The sequence below is a fragment of the Mchenga conophoros genome, linkage group LG15 (assembly GCF_057382185.1).
Source record: "Mchenga conophoros isolate Kocher_MC1m ecotype Shallow Benthic linkage group LG15, M_conophoros_male_GT1.1, whole genome shotgun sequence".
Classification (NCBI taxonomy): domain Eukaryota; kingdom Metazoa; phylum Chordata; class Actinopteri; order Cichliformes; family Cichlidae; genus Mchenga; species Mchenga conophoros.
This window is the reverse complement of record NC_140540.1, coordinates 20,286,118-20,306,963: the sequence shown is the minus strand read 5'-3', so window position 1 is coordinate 20,306,963 and position 20,846 is coordinate 20,286,118. Positions and strand designations below refer to the sequence as shown.

General features: G+C 41.0%; 1 protein-coding gene across 1 annotated transcript in view; it reads right to left on the bottom strand.

Moving 5' to 3' along the window:
* Positions 1-20,846, bottom strand: part of man1a1 (mannosidase, alpha, class 1A, member 1) — a 178,053-nt gene that overhangs the window by 113,165 nt on the left and 44,042 nt on the right. The window contains exon 3 of the mRNA XM_085246727.1: positions 138-253. Coding sequence (XP_085102853.1) covers positions 138-253 — 116 coding nt within the window. The remainder of the gene's footprint in view (positions 1-137; positions 254-20,846) is intronic.

Sequence of the window (20,846 nt, the reverse complement as noted above, 5' to 3'; positions counted from 1 at the left end):
TGAGCGACGTAGCCTCCAAATTATATCGTATATATCAAGAAAATCTAAATAATATTTACCTGCACAAAAAAATATAATATTCAATATTTTATTGTTGCTATATACCTGACCATAACAAGAGCACACACGCAACTTACCACGTTGAAGTCAAGGCTCTTTTCCACCCAGTCAGTAGCAGCATCAAACTCTTCAAACATCTCCATGATGTAGAGGGTATCCAAAGCATCCACTATTGTCGCTCCTTTTATACTTCCTAGAAGGAACACAGAACAAAAGGTTAAAAACAGATTACACACTCACGCAGGCTTTTGTCTGTTACATATAGCACCCGGTATAAAAAACAGAGGAATATCAGACAGCAAGCTGGTAACAAAAGTTCTCAAGCTGAACTTTTGAAATGAGCAAAAACTCCCGTGAAGTTCTTTCAAAATGTTAAAAGCTTGTTAGTCAGCAAACCATTCCTTTTATAGCAGGGATGACAACAGGTGTTGGCGCCACACTCACTAGAAAAGCGGTGAATAAACAGCAGAAGCTAGAAGTTATGTTTGGAGGTTGAATAAATTATTTTTGCTCGACAGATGGTGAGAGGTAGCAATTATCGGCACTGATGAAACGGCAGGAGTATTGCTTATCTCCAGTGATTAGCCTCATAGCAGGAGGGAAGACACACAGAGAGACACAAACCATCATTTCAGCACCGTCATTATCCAAGCTCCCCCACCCAACAATCCCAACACCTCAATAAATCATTATGCATGCAGAGTAGAGCCTTGAGTAAAGCTTTTAGTTCCTGCATACTTGCTATAAACACCAGATAGGAGTTACAGTATCTGACCACTTAAAGGTGAGAAAGAAAAGGCAAAGGATGGGAGAGAAACAGGGGAAACAAAAACACCAGCGAATCAGCATCAGGAGGCTGACCTAGAGAGAAGGGCAGGGAGTGAAGGTAGAAGGAAAAGCAGCGAGGGCGGAGAACATACTGAAATAATAATAAGGACATACCAAGTCATTAAAGCAAGTTTGAAAAAGATGTGGCTGCAGAGTGGCTCGAGTTAAGATGAAAACCAGAGAGGGCGGCTGGTTTGTTTTTTGTGTGGATCTGTTGGTTTATGTTCCTCTGTGAGTGGTGGGAAGATTCAAAAGCGGCTAAAAGCTTTCCATTAGACACATCGCTGAATCATCAGCCCGAGGCACAGAGACACTGTTGTCCATCACAACTACTGTGCTCACTCCCTAGAAATATCTATTATTTCTTTAGAGTCATCACAGTGAGAAACTATTTTGCACTGTTTCCAGTTGTAAAAAGGTTTATAATTACACATCTCAGATACATATGTGAATGGTAAATGGTAAATGGCCTGTATTTATATAGCGCTTTACTAGAATAACAGTAAGCACATTCATTACCAGATAATACCAAAGCTCTTTGCCGTTAATACCCACATTTTGGTGTCAACTAAAGAGGTTTTGGAGATTCACTGGGATGTGACCAGAATAATATTTCAAAATGTTTGTCTATATAATACCAAATAACCAATGAGGGGGAAAAAGGACAAAAAGTATTGGGCCTCTCCTCTGAATCTTTGAATTCGAGTGATTTAGGGTTGTCGAGTAATAGTCCACAGACTCAGCGAGTGCAGAGCTCTAAACCTCCTCTGGAATTAACATCAGCACAAAAACTGTGCACTGGGAGCTTCATGGCCTCTGCAGAAACCAGCCATTAAAAGACTTGATTCAATTTTCAATATATGAAATGTTAAGGGTAGAATTTACCAGTATTTTTGTTTTGTTTTTTTTCCTATACAGTCTATAACTGTACAAAGTTGGACAATTGATGACATTAGCAAATGTGCATTAGTTACATGAGTCATCTACAGATCCTGAGTTGGAAAATGTAATCAAAATCTGAGACACAACACACGCAACAAAAACGTAGAATAGCTCAATAAAATATAAAGGCGGTATGATGAGACAAGACAGCTCAGTAAAGTAGAAACTACACAGTAAATGAACTTTTTAAAAGAATGAGTTAGAAATCTAAATAGAATAAAGTTTAAAACATGTTTTAAAAAAAATGGGAAAAAATGAAATAAAGGTGTTCTATAAATGTTAAATGCACTGGTTTTCACAGAGTGTTTCTCTACTCGAGCGCTCGAAGCACTTTATACATCACGCCTCATTCACACATTCACACCCATTCATACAGGCACTTTTTCTTCGGGTAAGTGCTTTCCATTCAATCACACTATGATGAATGCATCAGAGAGCAACTTGGGGTTCAGTATGTTACCCAAAGATACTCTGGCATACAGACAGGTGCATACAGGGATCAAACCATCAACCATCCAATTAGTAGATGACCTGCTCTGCCTACTGAGCTACAGCCTCCCCTGGGGCCACAATTTGCCAAAGTTTGATGATTTAAATTAACCAATATTAAACTAACTAATCTGAGATGAATAGCCTTTAAATTGACTGAAAGGAGCGTTCAAGAAGTTTAACTATAAAGTGAGGGTACTGGTTTTGTGACCAGTTTGTCCTAAATGGCTGCATCTGCTAGATGTTTGTGGACCGATTCAAATAATGAGATCCATCCATCCATCCATTCGCTTCCGCTTATCCTTTTCAGGGTCGCGGGGGGTGCTGGAGCCTATCCCAGCTGTCATAGGGCGAGAGGCAGGGTACACCCTGGACAGGTCGCCAGTCCGTCGCAGGGCAAATAATGAGATATGAAACACAAAAGCAATACCCCCAGGCTTGAGTATCAATCACAGGATCTCAGGCTGCAGTTACACTGCAGACAGACGAGAGTAGGGTGATCAGATATCCACAAACTAAATGTAGGACACGTTACTACTGCGGAAAACTAGTCTGAGAATTTGTTCACAAGCACAGATCTCTGGTACCCCATACAGGCAAATTACAGTAGGCATTAAGAATGTCTTCTCACACTCATGTATTCCTTTTTTCATCTTAATAACTGAGGTAATCGTCTCTAGATTTCAGTAAGGGTGCACAGATAGGTTGGTACATCTCGTTTTTTAGATTTGCCACCTTTTTATTTTTTTGAGTGAGAGAGAGAGAAATTCTCATATAATATATGGACTCAAGTCACAATTCTCCGCAGTGGGAAATGGAAAGAAAAGAAAAAAAACTGTATTCACCAAGTTATAAGCTGTTTCGTCAGCTTTAATGTTGCTGTATTTCCTTTTCTCTATCATGTTTTATTGTCGTTGTCTAGTAAAATGCATAGACTCACAATTTTTTTCCATTTGGGCGTTGCACGAGCAGCAAAAGACGGCGACATGTTAACCTCTGCTTGATCCATGATAACAGTTTTCCCTTCTTCCCTCACATCCATTGCATTAAAGCCAGACTTCCTGCAGTTGGAAACCAGATCCAATAAAAATGTGGGATGATGCTGTGCAGTCCCACATAAAGAGATTAAGATGAACAGTGGCAGAAAAATCAGCATTTAAGCATTAAAATGATCAGAAATGGGACAAAAATCCAACTTATAATGAGAGATTAACACTAAAGCAATACTGATGTCTTATGGTCATCTGTTTTTAATGTTTTTTCAAACTCTTACTCCAGTAATAAAGGAAGCGTGTAACTGGAAGTGTCAGCAGATACAGTTACTGTTGTAGTCACTTGCCCTTCCTGTTTTTCATCCATCTCACATTTTCTGTTCACTGAAGCCTTCAGAGCAACAAAGAGAGGACGAGACACTTTCCTGCCGTCCATTGTCCTGTCGCTGTGCTTCCTCTCCCCTCACTGATCTTATATCTGCCTCTGTGTGTGTGTGTGTGTGTGTGTGAGATGTGAGAGATACAGATGGCAAAACAGTGCCCAGAATACTAATGCCACATACGAAAACACTGAAACGGAAAGTATTTGTGAGGAACGTAATGGTTTCTAGACTTTCTAGTGACTGCCAGTGGTTACCCTGTCCTGGGTGTACTCCACCCCATCACTCCCAAAAAGTCCTTTATTGTATATAAGGTCGATCATGCTCACACTTGAAGTCCCCTCCAAAGATTTCAAGTGTGAGCATGATCAACCTTATATAAAATAACAGACTGCTTTCTGAGTGCAGATAAACCCTGCAAATGCCAACATACATAGCTGGCAGGTTGATCAGTAATAAAAAATAGCAGCTAGCTACGACCTTACGTTCCTGCTCATTGATTGATGCCTCATAAAATGAAGAACACTTGTCTTTTTGTTCTTTCCAGAGAGTGCACAGATGTATTGGGGCTTTAAGATCTGTGATGTTAGTTTGACAGCTTGTGCAGGGTCACAAGAATCTGCTAAAATCAGCTCCCCCTTCTCTTTATTAGATCCAGGATTTGTGTCAATGTCCAGATGGGATTTCACACACACACACACACACACACACACACACACACACACACACACACACACACACACACACACACACAGAAAAAAAGCCGTGATGAGATCCGGCGGAGGTCTGTGAGGTTGAGAAAGCAAAGTCTGATGATCTTGGAGGTGATGTGTGCGCTGCTGAGGATTTTGTTTCTGTTAGCGACTGTGCACATAGTAAGGAAGCAGATGGCTCAGCAGAGGGCAGAGTCTTTGATGCCTCTGTAAAACACGAGTGGTAGTGGAGGAGGAGGAGAACCACAGCGATGCTGCTATGAAGATGGAGCAGTATAGGAGGAGGGCAGGCCTTCTGATATTTGCTGTAGGCAGTGGGCTTGTCGCCATGGGGGAATTCTTACATTAGTCAAAATTTCTCTCCACGTATCCACAAATAGTTCTGGGCTCGTTGCTGTTATTGCCCACAGCAACAAGCTAAGTCTGCATGCAAGTTGGCAGAAAAATGCTGCATACAAACATGTCAAGTATTTTATTGGTGAAGGCTCTTTTCAGCACCGTCTCTCAGTGTCTTTGTCTCCTTAACTTATATTTTTTATTTACTCTATTGCTTCTGATTTTTGTGGTTATCACGTCTGCCTTCTGGCTTTAGCTTGAAACTGTTATCTGCATGTCAAGGTGAAAAGGATAAAGATGGATTTATTTGACGAAAGTTATATGTTGAACTTTTTATCCCCTTTGGGATAAAAGGGACAGGAAGGGGAACAAAGACTAAATGTATGCAGCACAACTCCACACATTATTCTACATGGATTTATTTGCATTTGCAAATGGACTGTCCACGCTTTGTTGAGAGATTCAAGTTAGGCGAGCGGTAATCTCTGGGACTGAAAAATTAAACCAACATTTCCAAAACCTGCGTTTTAAAGGTGTTTAGTCTAGAGTTTTACCACAGGAGTTCATGGGGATTGATTCTGTTTTGGAAAAAGCCATAATGGGATTTAGAATAACTGCAACACTGGCTTTATATTTCCACTTCCAGAAGGTTGCTGCTTGTTTCTAAAGGCCAAAAGCTGCAGTTTTTCTAATGACCACTTGAGGCAGGCTCTAAAAGTAAGTCAACGTCCAAAAATTCTGACGTTAAAATGCCATAAACATAAACGTGTTAACAGCTCGGTACAGATATGATTTTGGTCTCTATGGCTAATTTATCCCTTCGTAGCAGTGTCAGGGGTAAATAATAAAACTGTACTGAAACATAAAATTTGTATTATTAAAGTTGTGCCTCCTTTGAGTGACAGAAGGATGTTGTCCAACCGTTTGCTAGCCGTCACATCCGCTCATTAAAGTCTGGCTGGGATTGACTGGTTGCTCATCAGTGACCACACCTCTGTTGACGGCTGACAGAAAATTATTTACAGAGAATAAAGGAACCAAAGCCATTCTTTTCCCATACATTTCACTACAACTACAAGTCTTTGCAACATGAAAGTTGAGCCTTGCTGGCTATTTAAAACAGTGCAAATTAACAACATTTCTGCAATGGCGAGAAAAGTTAAAGCACCAAAAGTGAGGCTTCAAAGCTGGTAGGTCCTTTTTTCCCCCAATACCTTCACTGTAATTTTCAAACTTCACCAACCAACAGTCCTGAGATTTATCTACCCATGAAGGTTGGCTCCAATAAGTTGTTGTCATGTGAAAATCAGAATTTAAAGTTCCTGTTCACTTTTGCTGATGTTACCAAATGCTACTAGAAGACTGAGATAACCTATAGAGCCCAGCAAGATTGAGAGAGAAATGGACGGAAAAATGAAAAATGAAAGAGCCAGTGTCCTGCAAAGACAAGAATGATTACCCTTCTGTACTAAGACAGAGAATAAGAATAAATGGGAGAGGGATGACAGAAAAATGGGAGTGTGAAGGTCCAAAAGTCATTAACTAACAGTATCCTTCTGTCCCTGTGAATCATCCATCCAGTTGCTCCTCTTCGAACACCCACTTGTCTTTTATTGAGGCATCCATCAATCCGTTCTCCTTCTTCAATGTGTTTAACTTCACGTTTTAAAGAGTTTCACCACCTTGTTTTCTTTTTTCCTTTGTGTCCTCATTCACCTCTTACCCCCTCCTCCTTAATCTAACAGAAAAAAAGCAAAAAATAGAATGATGGATGAAGTAAAAAAGAAAGCAGCACACTTTGAAGGCATCATTATCCGTCACCTGTAAAGGCCGCACTAATCCTCCACTCACACAGACCCGCACATGGAGGAGAAATTCAGTGTTAACAGCATAATAATTAACCAAGTTGAAAACTTTGAATGTGCTCTACCACTCAGTAACACCAACTGAATCCTTCCCTTCCTACACTGTCGCACCGTGTGAGCGGATGTGAGTGCTGGACAGGAGAGTGATGCATTGTTTGCTTATTCAGAACAAAATAACCTTCACTTCACGCAATCAGGCAGCAAAGTCAGAGCTGTAATCTGTGATGTGGGTGTGTGCATGAGTGACTGAGCTAGTTAGGGAGATTGACAAATGTGTGGTTGCTCTCTCACTGACGCATACACACACACAAACACACACACACACACACACACACACACACACACACACACACACACACACACACACACACACAAATCTTGCTTATTCAGTTTGCGGTCAACATGAATCCATTTACATCCATTTCCAAGCATTATAGAAAAATATTCTAATATCTTCACATATTTATAACCCATTACTTCACATGTTAGTACATTTGCATTTATACTGCATACACATGTTGCACACATGTTGCCATGCAGCTATTCCTATTTCTGTATACAGTATATTCCTAATTTGTATTTTTTCTATATCTGTGTGGGATAACATGAAAGTCCGAATGATTAAAAAAAACAAGGTGAAAACCTTAAGATGTGCTAATAGTGTAGGAAAGTATAGGCTTTCATTTCTAGCGATGGGTCGTCCACGTGACAATGGCAACAAGTACAGGGAGTGCAGAATTATTAGGCAAGTTGTATTTTTGAGGAATAATTTTATTATTGAACAACAACCATGTTCTCAATGAACCCAAAAAACTCATTAATATCAAAGCTGAATGTTTTTGGAAGTAGTTTTTAGTTTGTTTTTAGTTTTAGCTATTTTAGGGGGATATCTGTGTGTGCAGGTGACTATTACTGTGCATAATTATTAGGCAACTTAACAAAAAACAAATATATACCCATTTCAATTATTTATTTTTTACCAGTGAAACCAATATAACATCTCCACATTCACAAATATACATTTCTGACATTCAAAAACAAAACAAAAACAAATCAGCGACCAATATAGCCACCTTTCTTTGCAAGGACACTCAAAAGCCTGCCATCCATGGATTCTGTCAGTGTTTTGATCTGTTCACCATCAACATTGCGTGCAGCAGCAACCACAGCCTCCCAGACACTGTTCAGAGAGGTGTACTGTTTTCCCTCCTTGTAAATCTCACATTTGATGATGGACCACAGGTTCTCAATGGGGTTCAGATCAGGTGAACAAGGAGGCCATGTCATTAGTTTTTCTTCTTTTATACCCTTTCTTGCCAGCCACGCTGTGGAGTACTTGGACGCGTGTGATGGAGCATTGTCCTGCATGAAAATCATGTTTTTCTTGAAGGATGCAGACTTCTTCCTGTACCACTGCTTGAAGAAGGTGTCTTCCAGAAACTGGCAGTAGGACTGGGAGTTGAGCTTGACTCCATCCTCAACCCGAAAAGGCCCCACAAGCTCATCTTTGATGATACCAGCTCAAACCAGTACTCCACCTCCACCTTGCTGGCGTCTGAGTCGGACTGGAGCTCTCTGCCCTTTACCAATCCAGCCACGGGCCCATCCATCTGGCCCATCAAGACTCACTCTCATTTCATCAGTCCATAAAACCTTAGAAAAACCAGTCTTGAGATATTTCTTGGCCCAGTCTTGACGTTTCAGCTTGTGTGTCTTGTTCAGTGGTGGTCGTCTTTCAGCCTTTCTTACCTTGGCCATGTCTCTGAGTATTGCACACCTTGTGCTTTTGGGCACTCCAGTGATGTTGTTGCAGCTCTGAAATATGGCCAAACTGGTGGCAAGTGGCATCTTGGCAGCTGCACGCTTGACTTTTCTCAGTTCATGGGCAGTTATTTTGCGCCTTGGTTTTTCCACACGCTTCTTGCGACCCTGTTGACTATTTTGAATGAAACGCTTGATTGTTCGATGATCACGCTTCAGAAGCTTTGCAATTTTGAGACTGCTGCATCCCTCTGCAAGATATCTCACTATTTTTGACTTTTCTGAGCCTGTCAAGTCCTTCTTTTGACCCATTTTGCCAAAGGAAAGGACGTTGCCTAATAATTATGCACACCTGATATAGGGTGTTGATGTCATTAGACCACACCCCTTCTCATTACAGAGATGCACATCACCTAATATGCTTAATTGGTAGTAGGCTTTCGAGCCTATACAGCTTGGAGTAGGACAACATGCATGAAGAGGATGATGTGGACAAAATACTCATTTGCCTAATAATTCTGCACTCCCTGTATAGATGTGCAAAAAAATCTGTTCATTCAAACAGAAAAGTATGGAAAGATGAACAACTTTGCAACAACTTCAACTTTTGATGAAAACAAAAGAAACATCGCTCTGTTGAGCAGACAACTATGAGGGAGCGTAATCCTAGCTGAGAAAAAAGGGCCAAAATGTCACATTTAGCTTTGCAACATCTGGGCCTGAAAAGTAGAGCAGTAATGCCAGAGTTTGTGGACTAGATAGTATGACTAGAGTAGTAATTTATTAGGCTATGAAAAGCTTTCCATTTTCAAACTCATCACTTGAACTAAAATATTATATTTTAAGTGAAAAAGATAATGCAACATCTACATACATGTTCGGCCTCTTGCTGGAGTATGTGTCATGTGGATTACATCATCAACACACTGAACACAAAGCGTGACCTCAACAGCCAGCTGTGCCCTCCAGCTCTGGGTCACACTGAACTCCTCGATGAAGCTTTCGCGTCTGCCTTTCACACTTATTCAGAGCTCATTGTTGTGCACAATCCAACCCCAGCGTGGAGCAGCAGATTATATCACAGCAGCCCTGTGAAGCAAATGTGCCCTCACAAAATAAAGTCAGCTCTAGAACTACAGGTCACATAAAATTTGACTCAATCTGTGGTGCCTTTTGGCCTGAAGATTTTTACTCCACGGTGTCAACTTTCCCCTTGAATTGCACTGGAAAAACAACGGCTTTGTCCTTCCACCGAGGACCTCAAAATCTGATGCACTGTTAAGGCAAACCTTGTGTGTTTTTTGAGCTTTAAATATTCAAATGTAAAAAAAACAAAAAACACAAGTAAATAGGAGGGAAAAAGTCAGGGGCTTTTAAGAAGTGGCAAAAGGTACTGTAAAGGAAATGGTTGCATGTAAAATTGATTGATTAGTCAACTGAGTAGAATGACTCCAAAAAAAGTAATTATTGTATCCCAGTTATCTTGTTTTTATGATTGTTAGGAGCCCAGAATCATAATTGCAATTGCCATCTGATTAATTGATCATCACCACAGGTTTCAGCAAAGAAACTAAACTGTCGTTATACAGTATGCATGCAGACTCACAAGGCTGAATGAAAACAGCAGCAGAGGGGAAGTACAGTTCTCTTGAATAAATCTTTATATGTTATGTAAATTTGTTTTAAAGTCACAATTTGCTGCATTTTTGATCATTTCGAGGAGGACAAAAGCCCAGCTTGAGCCCACACCTCCACAGCACAGCCTGAAATAATTACTTTTCCCTTCAGGTAAAATTAAGTTCACGGTGCATGTGGAGTGTTAATGAACACCCCGGAGCAGTTAGAAAGTAAGTGATTTATGCAATGACGCAATGCCAGCAGCCAGAAATATAACTAACGAAATATAACCCTAACAACCCAGGTCAAATCTGGAACACAAACCTTCGCTGCATGTTACCTCCTTTGCGTTTAGAAATAAATCAACGACTCAAAAACAATTAACTTATATGTTCAAAAGTAAATGAGAACTGCCAGGGAACAGCATGCTGCACAGTTACTGATTATTAAAACGAGATAATCCCGATGAAATAATTGTGCCTCATTATGTTTTGCAATAATTATCTTCATTCCTTTTCTTTAGTTTTACACCTTCATTTAAGTCCCACCACCACCCCACCGAGGCATGTTTAATTCAGCTCATATTATTATTATATTTTTCATTTAGTTAGTTTTTAGTTCACTTCGCTTACTAAAATTCTGAGAAATCCACTTAAATAAAAAATAAATTGTTTTGGTTTTTTTTTTTTAAAGCAAAGTTTGGTGGTTTTCCGGGTGGAGACCGCCCTGTGACTGACTTGGGTCAAGTTGGGAGTTACATACAATCTGTCTCTGATAATACAGCAATTACCTGTGATAGTGTGCTGCTGTGATCGAGCAGCCTTAGGTGCCAATTGCTTCACATGAGAAGCATCGGTTCTATATCATCATCCAAACCAGATTACCTACTTTTTAAAACTTTCATACATATAAACGAGCACCCAGCAGAAACACATCCAGATTTACCAGTAGAGATAAATGAATATCGAAAAAAACACCCTGACTCAGCAGCTTCGCCTCAAAAATAGCAGCCTCGGCCTTCTACAGACTGACAGCAGCCAAAGTGTCACAGACCTGAAGACTGCTTTCATATTATGAAAATTCAGTCTTTAAAAAAAATCCTTTTCTGAATTTTTCTCCTCAGCTCACTGCCTTTTTTCAGCAAAACAATGTTTCCAAGATACAACGTGTCCCATATCCTAATGTTAATGTAATGCAAACTCCAGGGCTGATCCCTAATCCTGCAATTTGATCCTGATCTGAACACCCGCAGCCCTGCTGGTGATCCCATTTAGCCCCAACTAGCATGTCAACGTTGAGTCTACACAGAGTTTTCTGGGTGGTCGCAGAGGGGAGGGGAGGAAAAGTGATGGCTAAGCCTTTGGCTAATCATGTTATCGTAGGCAAAAAGCATGTGCGTGTGTGCACGCACACACACACACACACACACACACACACACACACACACACACACACACACACACACATCCCAAAGTACATTAACCTCTTGACTTCAGCTGCCAGATACTCGAGCATCAACACATTTTGTCAAGGTTACAGTGAAAGGCATTTCCACCCTTCATTTGTGTGCGTGTGTGTGTGTTGAAAACTGCGATGCTGATACAGAAAGGAGGGATTTAAAGGAAAGCTGTGATAACACCAAGCACAGTAAATTTTGTTTGGCCACTTCTTTAATTCAGGCCTGAGAACTTCCAGGTATCAGACAGACTTGAGGAAACGTGTGTGTGTGTGTGTGTGTGTTTGTGTGTGTTCGCTCACGTTGTGTTCGTTGTTCTAGGCCTTGCGGGCGTGCAAAGCCCAGGTGAGACGGCTTGCTGTTGAGCTGCATGAGTGTGTGTCTTTGTGTGTGTGATTAATTAATGTGGAGGCAGGCTCCAGGTTCTATAACAAAGGCTCAGAAGATGAGTTCTTACAACACGGGGCTGCAAGGGGTGTCCATCGGCGTGATGGATACCCCGATTTCAGCTGCAGCGGTGCTCCCTTATCTGCGCCCCACCCACCTCTGTGCAGAGCGTGATCTACATCATTTCAGACAACACCAAATACAACTCTATCCCCCTCCTCCTCCCACACACACACACACACCAACCCACCCACCCCAAAAACCTGAGGGAAGGCCACACCAGAATTACTCCATCCATTTCAATTATCGAGATTGAATATCTGATTTAGACACACACACAGTGCTGTGTGGAAGCCGAAGCTGCAGCCCAGGACTCAATGTCAAACTATATAACCAACTAAATGACTTGTCTGGAAATAGAAAGACACCAAAAACATAAGCCTTCATGACTTGACATTATTTTTAGCCTTGCTAGCAACACAGCAGGGCTGTAAGAGGGTATAGGGTGGGAGGAAAGAGAAACCAGAGGTTCCTGGCTGCAGTGCATACACACAGCATCACATGCGATCATGGATGTTATGTTGGAACATCTGATGTGTGAGTTTGAGTTCTACTGCCCTGCAGCTAATATATAAAAAAAATATATGATATATATAAAGTATGATTAAAGATTAAAGTCTGTCATGCAAACTAATGCAGTGATTCCTGAAGCCATTCCTGATTTGATTGTGAAACCCCAGAAAATAAAACAGTGCTGGCAAGATAACCTTTTAAAAGGTTTGTTAAAAGCTCTGACTTGAAATGCTGCTGTGCGGCATCACTCTGGCACTGTGGGCAGCCAGCTCTGTGGACCTGTGAGGGTTTCTGTCAGGGTATTATGAGCCCAGTGACCCACCAGGCCTAAACACAAGGGATTTTATTTAGTTTTCAATACAAATACTGTTTCTATTATCGATTTTACACATACGAAACAACCTATAAAGCTACAAAAAGTAATGATGAACCAGACAAATGTTCAAGCCTTATGCTGTTTTACTTGATCTATGTCCACTATATGCTAGTGTAGCAAGGTAAGTTCTTTGCCCTTTATTAACCAGTTCTCGCACTGAATAGACTGTAATGTTTTAAGTATGAAAAAGTAAAGTACAAAGTCTCTCTCTCATTGCCAACACAGCTCTATTGCCCCATCTGGACCCCACAATCACTGACACAGTGCTACATTAAGTAACTGCAGACTATCAGCACAGTTCAACGCCGCGTCTTTCAGCTCGCCTCACTTAACTGATGTCCCCTGTAAACATTTGGTTTAAACTCCCAGCTCTTGAAAGTCTGGCCTCTTATTACATTTTAATCCCCGAAATATCTCCGAGGTCTATTCTTACACAAGGCTGCTGCATTCAAGGCTGAAAGTCATTTCAGCACTGATATAATCATCCTTATTGTGGTGTAGCCTTCTGCTTAATACAGCATAGGTGGAATTATTTAGTCCATCCTAAAAAATATTTCTTCGCATCCGACCTTGCATCAGACAGTTTGTATATTGCAGGGTGTGATCTGAAAACAGAAGAAGTTCCTCTCGTTTTTATTTATGGTTAGAGATGAAGAGAAATGATCCCACAATGCTGAACTGCAGGTGTATTTCTTTCTTTTTTCACCTTCTCCTCTGTGAACCCCATCAAATTTTAACCACAGAGCATGTCCTTGTTCATCTATAAAATGTGGGAAAATACTAATAAGCATCATGAGATGTACAGAGCAGCCAAACAGATATTTAGATAGTTTAATGTTTAATTAACTGTATTGCTCGGACTCATTTGTGTCATAAACAAAAGGCACATTGAAGTCAAAGGCAAAGTATATTTGTTGTTTTTTTAAAAGCCAGTGGAAAAGCCAGCTGGAAGACATTTAATGGTACAACAGACCGGGGCTAAACAGGCATCTGTGCTGGACTTAAACCAACAACCAAAATCAGTTTTTCTGGCAGAAAGCTTACTGCAGCCAAAGACTTGCTCAATCTCATATAACATTCACAGAAAAGAAACAGGAAATACTGCTCAGCAAATCAGCTGGAGCAGAAAACCAGCAGAGGCACAGAAAATTGCTTTCAAGCTATAATAATCAAACCCAGGTGAGCAAAATGTGCTGGTATATAGAATTGTAGAGACTATAGTAAAACCTTAAAGATCTATTATAAAAGCTTCTTCCTTATTTGCAAGGGGTCGCCACAGCAGATGAATCAGCATATTTGATTTGGCACAGATCGCAAACCAGGGATCTTTTGCATGTCAGGTGGATGTGTTAACCACTAAAGGAGAGCTATTGTGCTTTTCTGTGGACTGTTTTTCTGTGGTATTACATACCTGAGGTTAATCATCCAAAACAACTACACAAGAGATGCGAAGAAGAGAGTAGAGGCAGGGTAGAGTGGGTGGAGACGAGTGTAGGGGGTCATTTGTGACAGAAGGATAGCAGCGAGACTCAAATAGGAAGTTTACAAGATGTTAGGGAGACCTGCTATGATGTATGGAGAATTGTGCAGAATTCAAGATGCTAAGATTTTTTACTGCAAGTGACCAGGATGGACAGGATTGCAAGTGAGTCCATTAGAGGAACAGTTTAGGTTGAACAGTTTTAGAGATAAGAGTCAGAGAGGCAAAGCTGAGTTTGTTTGGACAAGTGCAGAGATGTGGATATACTGAGGAAAGAAGATGGAGCTGCTAGGCAGGAGGAAAAGAGGACAATCACTTAAGATTCATAGTGAAAGAGGACATGAAGAGGGCAGTGTTACAGAAGAGAATGCTGGGAACAGGGTGAGATTGAGACAGATGATTTGCTGTGGCGAGCCGTAAAGGGAGCAGCTCATTAAAAGCGTATGCCCATTAAATAGGGGAAATTGAGACTACAAGTACCATTGTTCTTTCTGTGATCACTGTGCTACTGAGTGCTAATAACGGCTGTTTATAATGCAACATAAACCTGGCATTTGGGATCAAATGAGTCGAGGAAGAGGCTTACACCAAATGGGTATTTCTACTATCACGTAACTGATACGAGGAGCTGAAGCATCACTCTACAAGAAGCATTTGAGCCATTGAGAGGTCTGGCGAGAAGTAGAGGGCCACAGGAGACAAGAAGGAAAAACAACACAAAGAAAAACAACCATCACAAAACCCTGGCAGCATCTGTGGCAAACCCTGCCACTCATCCAATGGGCTTTCAAAGCACTGCAGGCAGGGCCAAGCAGATAACCCCCACTGCAAAGCCCGTGTGTCTCACAAGAAGACACACAAGCCTTTTACTTCCTCACACTGCCTGTGGCAATGGATCCATCCAACTGTCCAGCAAATAACGAACCTGAAGAGGCTGTCAGAGGACAATGTGAATTAGCTAGCCCCGAGTAGAAAAGGGGAGCAGGCTGAGGATAGAGAAAAAAAAATCTAAACTGTACTGTGAGACATATAGCCCAGTGTTGATTTAGATCTCCTTGTCTAACAGCATCTGCAAAAAGTCAAATCTTCAGGTGTTTTCAGAAACAGCCGAAAGCTTATACCAGCAAGACAGATGGCAGTGTAGCTCTTAGACACACACACACACACACGCACATACACGTGACCAGATAACGCACTCAATCACTTAACGTAAAAATTTTCGCTTTTTTTACTCTCGCTCTCCAAGAAGAGATGACCTTTAATGTGGCATAGTCAAAAGATGGGCAGGGAGAAAACAACAACAACAACAAAAACAACAACACACACTCCCCGTTTGAGTTTTCTGTCGGTTGAACACATGAGAGCATTCCCGTCCTGGGCCTCGGTTGAAATGAGAGGCAAGCCACAGGGAAACAATTCGCTTTAGCTTGTTTGGCGGATGTGAAGCACAACCAGTGGCCTGTCAGCGCTGTCAATTAAAGAGAGGAAACCACACAGACACTCAGAGCAACACAAACATCATTACTGGAGCCACTGCTGTACGCTCTAAAAGAAACCAGAGGAGTCTGTGTGGGACTCGGGTTTTTTTCCCCCTTTTTTGAGTAGATGTGGCCTAAAAAGTTGTTATCCACCCACCATATCTGTGCTCAGTATCACATTAAATGATCTTTACTATACAGAATAATAACATACCGTATATGACTATCAGACTCCAGCTCTCTGCTACCACTGAAGACACTGAGGTCATGTCCCGGTACAAGACTCACCTCAGGATAATTGGCTTATAATGGGGCTGAGATTAAATTAAATTCAATGATGTCTAACAGGCGTCAGGGTACAGCTGAAGGCTGGGGTCGATAAATCCAGATCCAAATGAGCTCTAGATGATCTGGAGAAACTTAATAAGGCGATAATTCAGTTTCCAGGGGACATTTTCCATATTCTAGTCATCACAATTAGGATGGGGGGGAAAAAGCTCTTAATGATGGAAGTTTAAAGGACAGCTACAAGATGTCTGTGTCTGTGTAATACTCAAAAATATCCTGGAATGTATAATCCTATAATTGGAACTGAGAGTTTTTGGAAAGCTAGTTGGGCATTTTCACCACCAATGGGGTTCTTTTTAATAATGGATTGCATTTATATAGCGCTTTTTGGGGCCCTCAAAGCGCTTTACAATTCCACTATTCATTCACTCTCACATTCACACACATTCACACTCCCCACAGCTGCCCTGGGGCAGACTGACAGAAGCTGCCATATCGTGCCATCGGCCCCTCTGGGCATCACCAGTAGGCGGTGGGTGAAGTGTCTTGCCCAAGGACACAACGACCGAGACTGTCCGAGCCGGGGCTCGAACCGGCAACCTTCCGGTTACAGGACGAACTAACTCTTTGAGCCACGATCGCCCTTTTTTCAGCCAGATATAATTAATAAAAGAAACACACACACACACACACACACGAGGTAAACTCATGAAAATAGGTGATGCTAATCAGAAACATCTACTTTTTTTTCCACAGCGAAACATCGTGGGAATTATTGTGAAAGTTGATGAATAAAAGAAGTGCGCTTGCTATGCCTTCTAGCGAACTCCAAAGTTACGACAGGGTGTGACCCTCCCTCTGGACGTGCCTGCCTGTACCTGTTCTTTGTCGGTGACTCTCTACCGCAATAAGCTGGTTATAGACAGCTGAGGTGAGTGCTACGAGCGGAAGAGTTGGAGTGGAAATGACAGGATGAGAGATGGATGCCATCAATGCCTCGGGCTGTATTTAATTTTAGCAAACACGCTGAATCTACAGCATCTCATGGGACAGGAGCTGAAACGGTCTCGGCTATGTTTTAAGATATTTGCTCAAAAGCACCAGTTTTGTTCTTTTTCAAAACCATTTAAAAAAACATCTGGAGAAGACGGATGAAGGCGAAGAGGGTGACTTGAAATTCCTGCCACGGAGCAGCACTACTGTTACCTACATTGAGACAGATGAGGCGGCGCACATTTATGAAATTAATCACTCAGCTCTGAACAGTTGTATTGAAATGGCATCCAAAATGCCACTGTGAGACGCAGCTAAGCAGATCATATGAGAGCTGAACAATTTGTATTTATTGATCAGTGCTGAAAAGTGGGCAGCTGACATATTGCTTCTGACTGAAATTGCTGCACCATGATGAAAAGCCGCTGCTGCAGTCTAGACGCTGGATGAAAACATTAGAGAGTCAATGTTGTGAAATTCAGTAATCATTCTAATGGAAACCTGCATTTAAATGTGATAATAATAGACTTTTACTGAAAGTCATTTTTAATTTCAAACCAAAACTGAAGCAGTTCATTTGCAACAGTATATGAAATCAATCTGCGATGCTCCTCTACGCTGTCCTCTGTTCAAGAGGCCATTTTCTACAACACATTTCAAGTCACTTCATCAACATCTTGACCTTTTCAAAAATGTCTTAAATACTGGTTTCCCTTTAACACTACCTAAATTAAAAGACGCTTTGTGTGGAGAGAGCAACTGTATTACACAAATGGAAAGACATGGGCAGGGCTATTTAATTATATGCTAATACAAGCTCAGAAGTGGACCTGATCCGCCTCATTATTTCTGGCTCTTTCTTGTTAAAGTGTTTGGGTTAAGAAAGATTTAGTAATGTTGGTTGATAAATAATATCCAAATCACCGTTGGTAGTCTGCCCAAGTAGAGGGCTTAGAATATAAACACAGTAGTCTGCCAATATTTTAGGAGGATATGTGGCAACTGGTAAATTTCCCAGCCTGGGATAGAATTCAGCTTATTCCCAGTTTATCCCGAGCACCTCCATGCATCATGTAACTCTTACAAACATTTTGTATACAGCTGCTGAAAGAACGGAGGAAAATTTGCTGCATATTGCAAATATTATGCGGTGCAAGTATAATAATAATACTTGGTTACGTCAAAAATGATAATCATGGTTACTTAGTTAAATATTGAGATCATGAATGTTCATTGATGTTTTTAATGCACCGCCATGTAAGAAGAAACCTTTCACATATTCAAATCTGTCCAAATGTCTGCATGAAAACAAAACCGGCCTTCCGTATTCACTCAAATTCAGCAATATTCAAGTCCTAGATGAAAAATAAAGTACATTTATAAGCAAACTGTACCAAAAAGGCTGCCGTAATATGCTACATTCATACATTATGCTAATTAATCTTTAGAAATCAATGTGAATAAAACTTGCAGCAAAGTGGCTGACAGCAGTGAGATTCCTCTACATTTCCTCTGTTGTACTTTGCACACAGTGCAGGTATTACCACTTTGGAAAAGTAACTGCATGAAGAGATAACACAGCTGGCTAAATGGAATGCGACTGCACCGGTGATTCCAGTGCATCTTTGTGAGCTGAATGGATGTGCTAATGTGCTGTACAGGCTCGTTCTCATGGACGTCCGAGCCGATGTTGGCCGATTCACGTTAGCAATTGTTGCATTGTTTTTTCTGGCCTTCGCTCATTAATTACACTCCAGTTTGTGCTCCAGTCTTTTTCAGGTGTTTGAATAAGTTAGTTCGAGATCTGTGCAGACAACTCTACAGTGCTCTTTGGCTATGATTTTATCTTGGTTAACACTCTTAAGGCTTTTCACCTTCTGCTATAGATAGATAGGTATAGATATAGACTTAATTAATCCCACACTGAGGAATTAGACTTTTTACAGCAGTGGAAGGGTCAGAAAGACCCAGTGAATGAGATAATATAAAAAAAAACAATACAAAATCAATAAATAAAAACTCCTAAAAGTCCAAATCAATAAAATACAATACAAAAGTAATTTTTACAATATCTAAATTGTACTATTTACACAAAAATGGACTAAAACCTTGTTACTGACATTCTTTATAGTGCATAAGGTGCAGTGGGAATTATAATATATACACATATTTTAGCAGGTGTTTATCCTATGTCTGATTGCTCTGTCCTACACCATGGCTCTAACAATCTGCTGCTGAAGGAGGTGCTCAGGGCCTCCCCACAGTCTCATGCAGGGATGAGAGGTGTTGTCCATAATGGACATTAGGTTGGCTAAACTTCATTCCCCCCTCCTCCTCTGCGGTCTAGTCTAGGGGACAGGCCAGGACAGAGCTGGCCCTCTTCAGTCTACAAGTTCTTTCCTGCCCCTCTCTGTGCTGCCACCTCCCAGCAGACCACTGCATAAAAGACTGCAGAAGCCATCACAGTGTTATCAAAGGTCCCCAGAAGACCGAGAGGCCTGGTCTTTTGGGTTGGATGAGAGTTGACACGTCTTCACAAAACTCAAAGAAGTCCAGTTGCCCTCTTTTTTCAAGCTCTTCAAATTTTGTACACTAAGATTTTTACGCGGACAAACAAAAGCACTGCAATACATCCCAAAAGTGCCGCAACATCCAGCCAAACACATTCGATACAGTGGAAACAGCTGACAGCACAGCTGGCGTCTGAGACCAAGGAGTTTTGTTGCTTCAGGGAGTGACCACAGAGGAGACGCATCCAACTTTCCCCAAAGTAGAACCACCCCATCTGGAGGCTTCTTCCACTGAACAGCTTGACAGAAATAAAATGTGCGTTATCCAAGACATCGCACTGTTCAAAAACACATATTTAGACCCACATGAGCCCAACTCACAAAAAAGGATCAGAATGTCAATTTATTGTATATTTTTTTTAAACTCCTGAACAATGATCTATATTGTGCTTTGACAGTACCATGCACAACATTATGGATGGCTAATAAAGATTTTGGAGGCAGAACAATATTACAATCATTTAAAGTTGCAGTCCTAACATTTATTATAAATGGGACAATCGGAAAGGTTTAAACCACCGTTGGTTTCAAACCCGCTGTGACAATTTCTGAGCCAGAAAGTCGAACACCACCAAAATAAAACGGGCAGCTGGAAGTTTCATTTTTATCCCTCTGACAGTTGTCACGCTTACGCAACACGCTAAAGTGTATTAACATTAAGTGGTATTAGGCAAAGAATAACCATGAGTAATTTATAATCCTTTAAATCCTGTCTCGAGGAAAACACAGAGTAGGTCTCGTAATACTTCTTGTGCTCTTATTGTTGATTTTGAGAGGACATTGTCATCATTCTAATTGACACCTCTCCTGGCTAGTTTGACTCAGCAATCCAAGTAAGAGTATATATATCATGGAAGCAGCCTTAGGTGTGTGGCTTCATTGCATAATATTTCAGGTCAGGCTAATATCATCGTCCTACATCATGTTCTATAGGAGCTGGAAAAGGCAGTGACAAGGCCCTGGGGCCAAGCTGTCTCATTTACTGATGGAAGTGGGTCTACTGGAGCAACCAACTAAAACCTATTTACTTTTCTATCACACAGACACAGGGACGGATAGAGAAAGAGAGAAACACGTAGAAAGACCAACTCTAAGAGGTGATCTGACAATTAATATTCACACAGCAGCTTCCTCCCTAGTCCTACGTTTACGTTTGATAAATTTCAGTAATGAAACTGTAGATGAAATTTACACAAAGCTGATTGAATTTCCTCATTAAACATAAGAAGGCAATCATTAAAAATGAGCTCCGAATCTTCCTG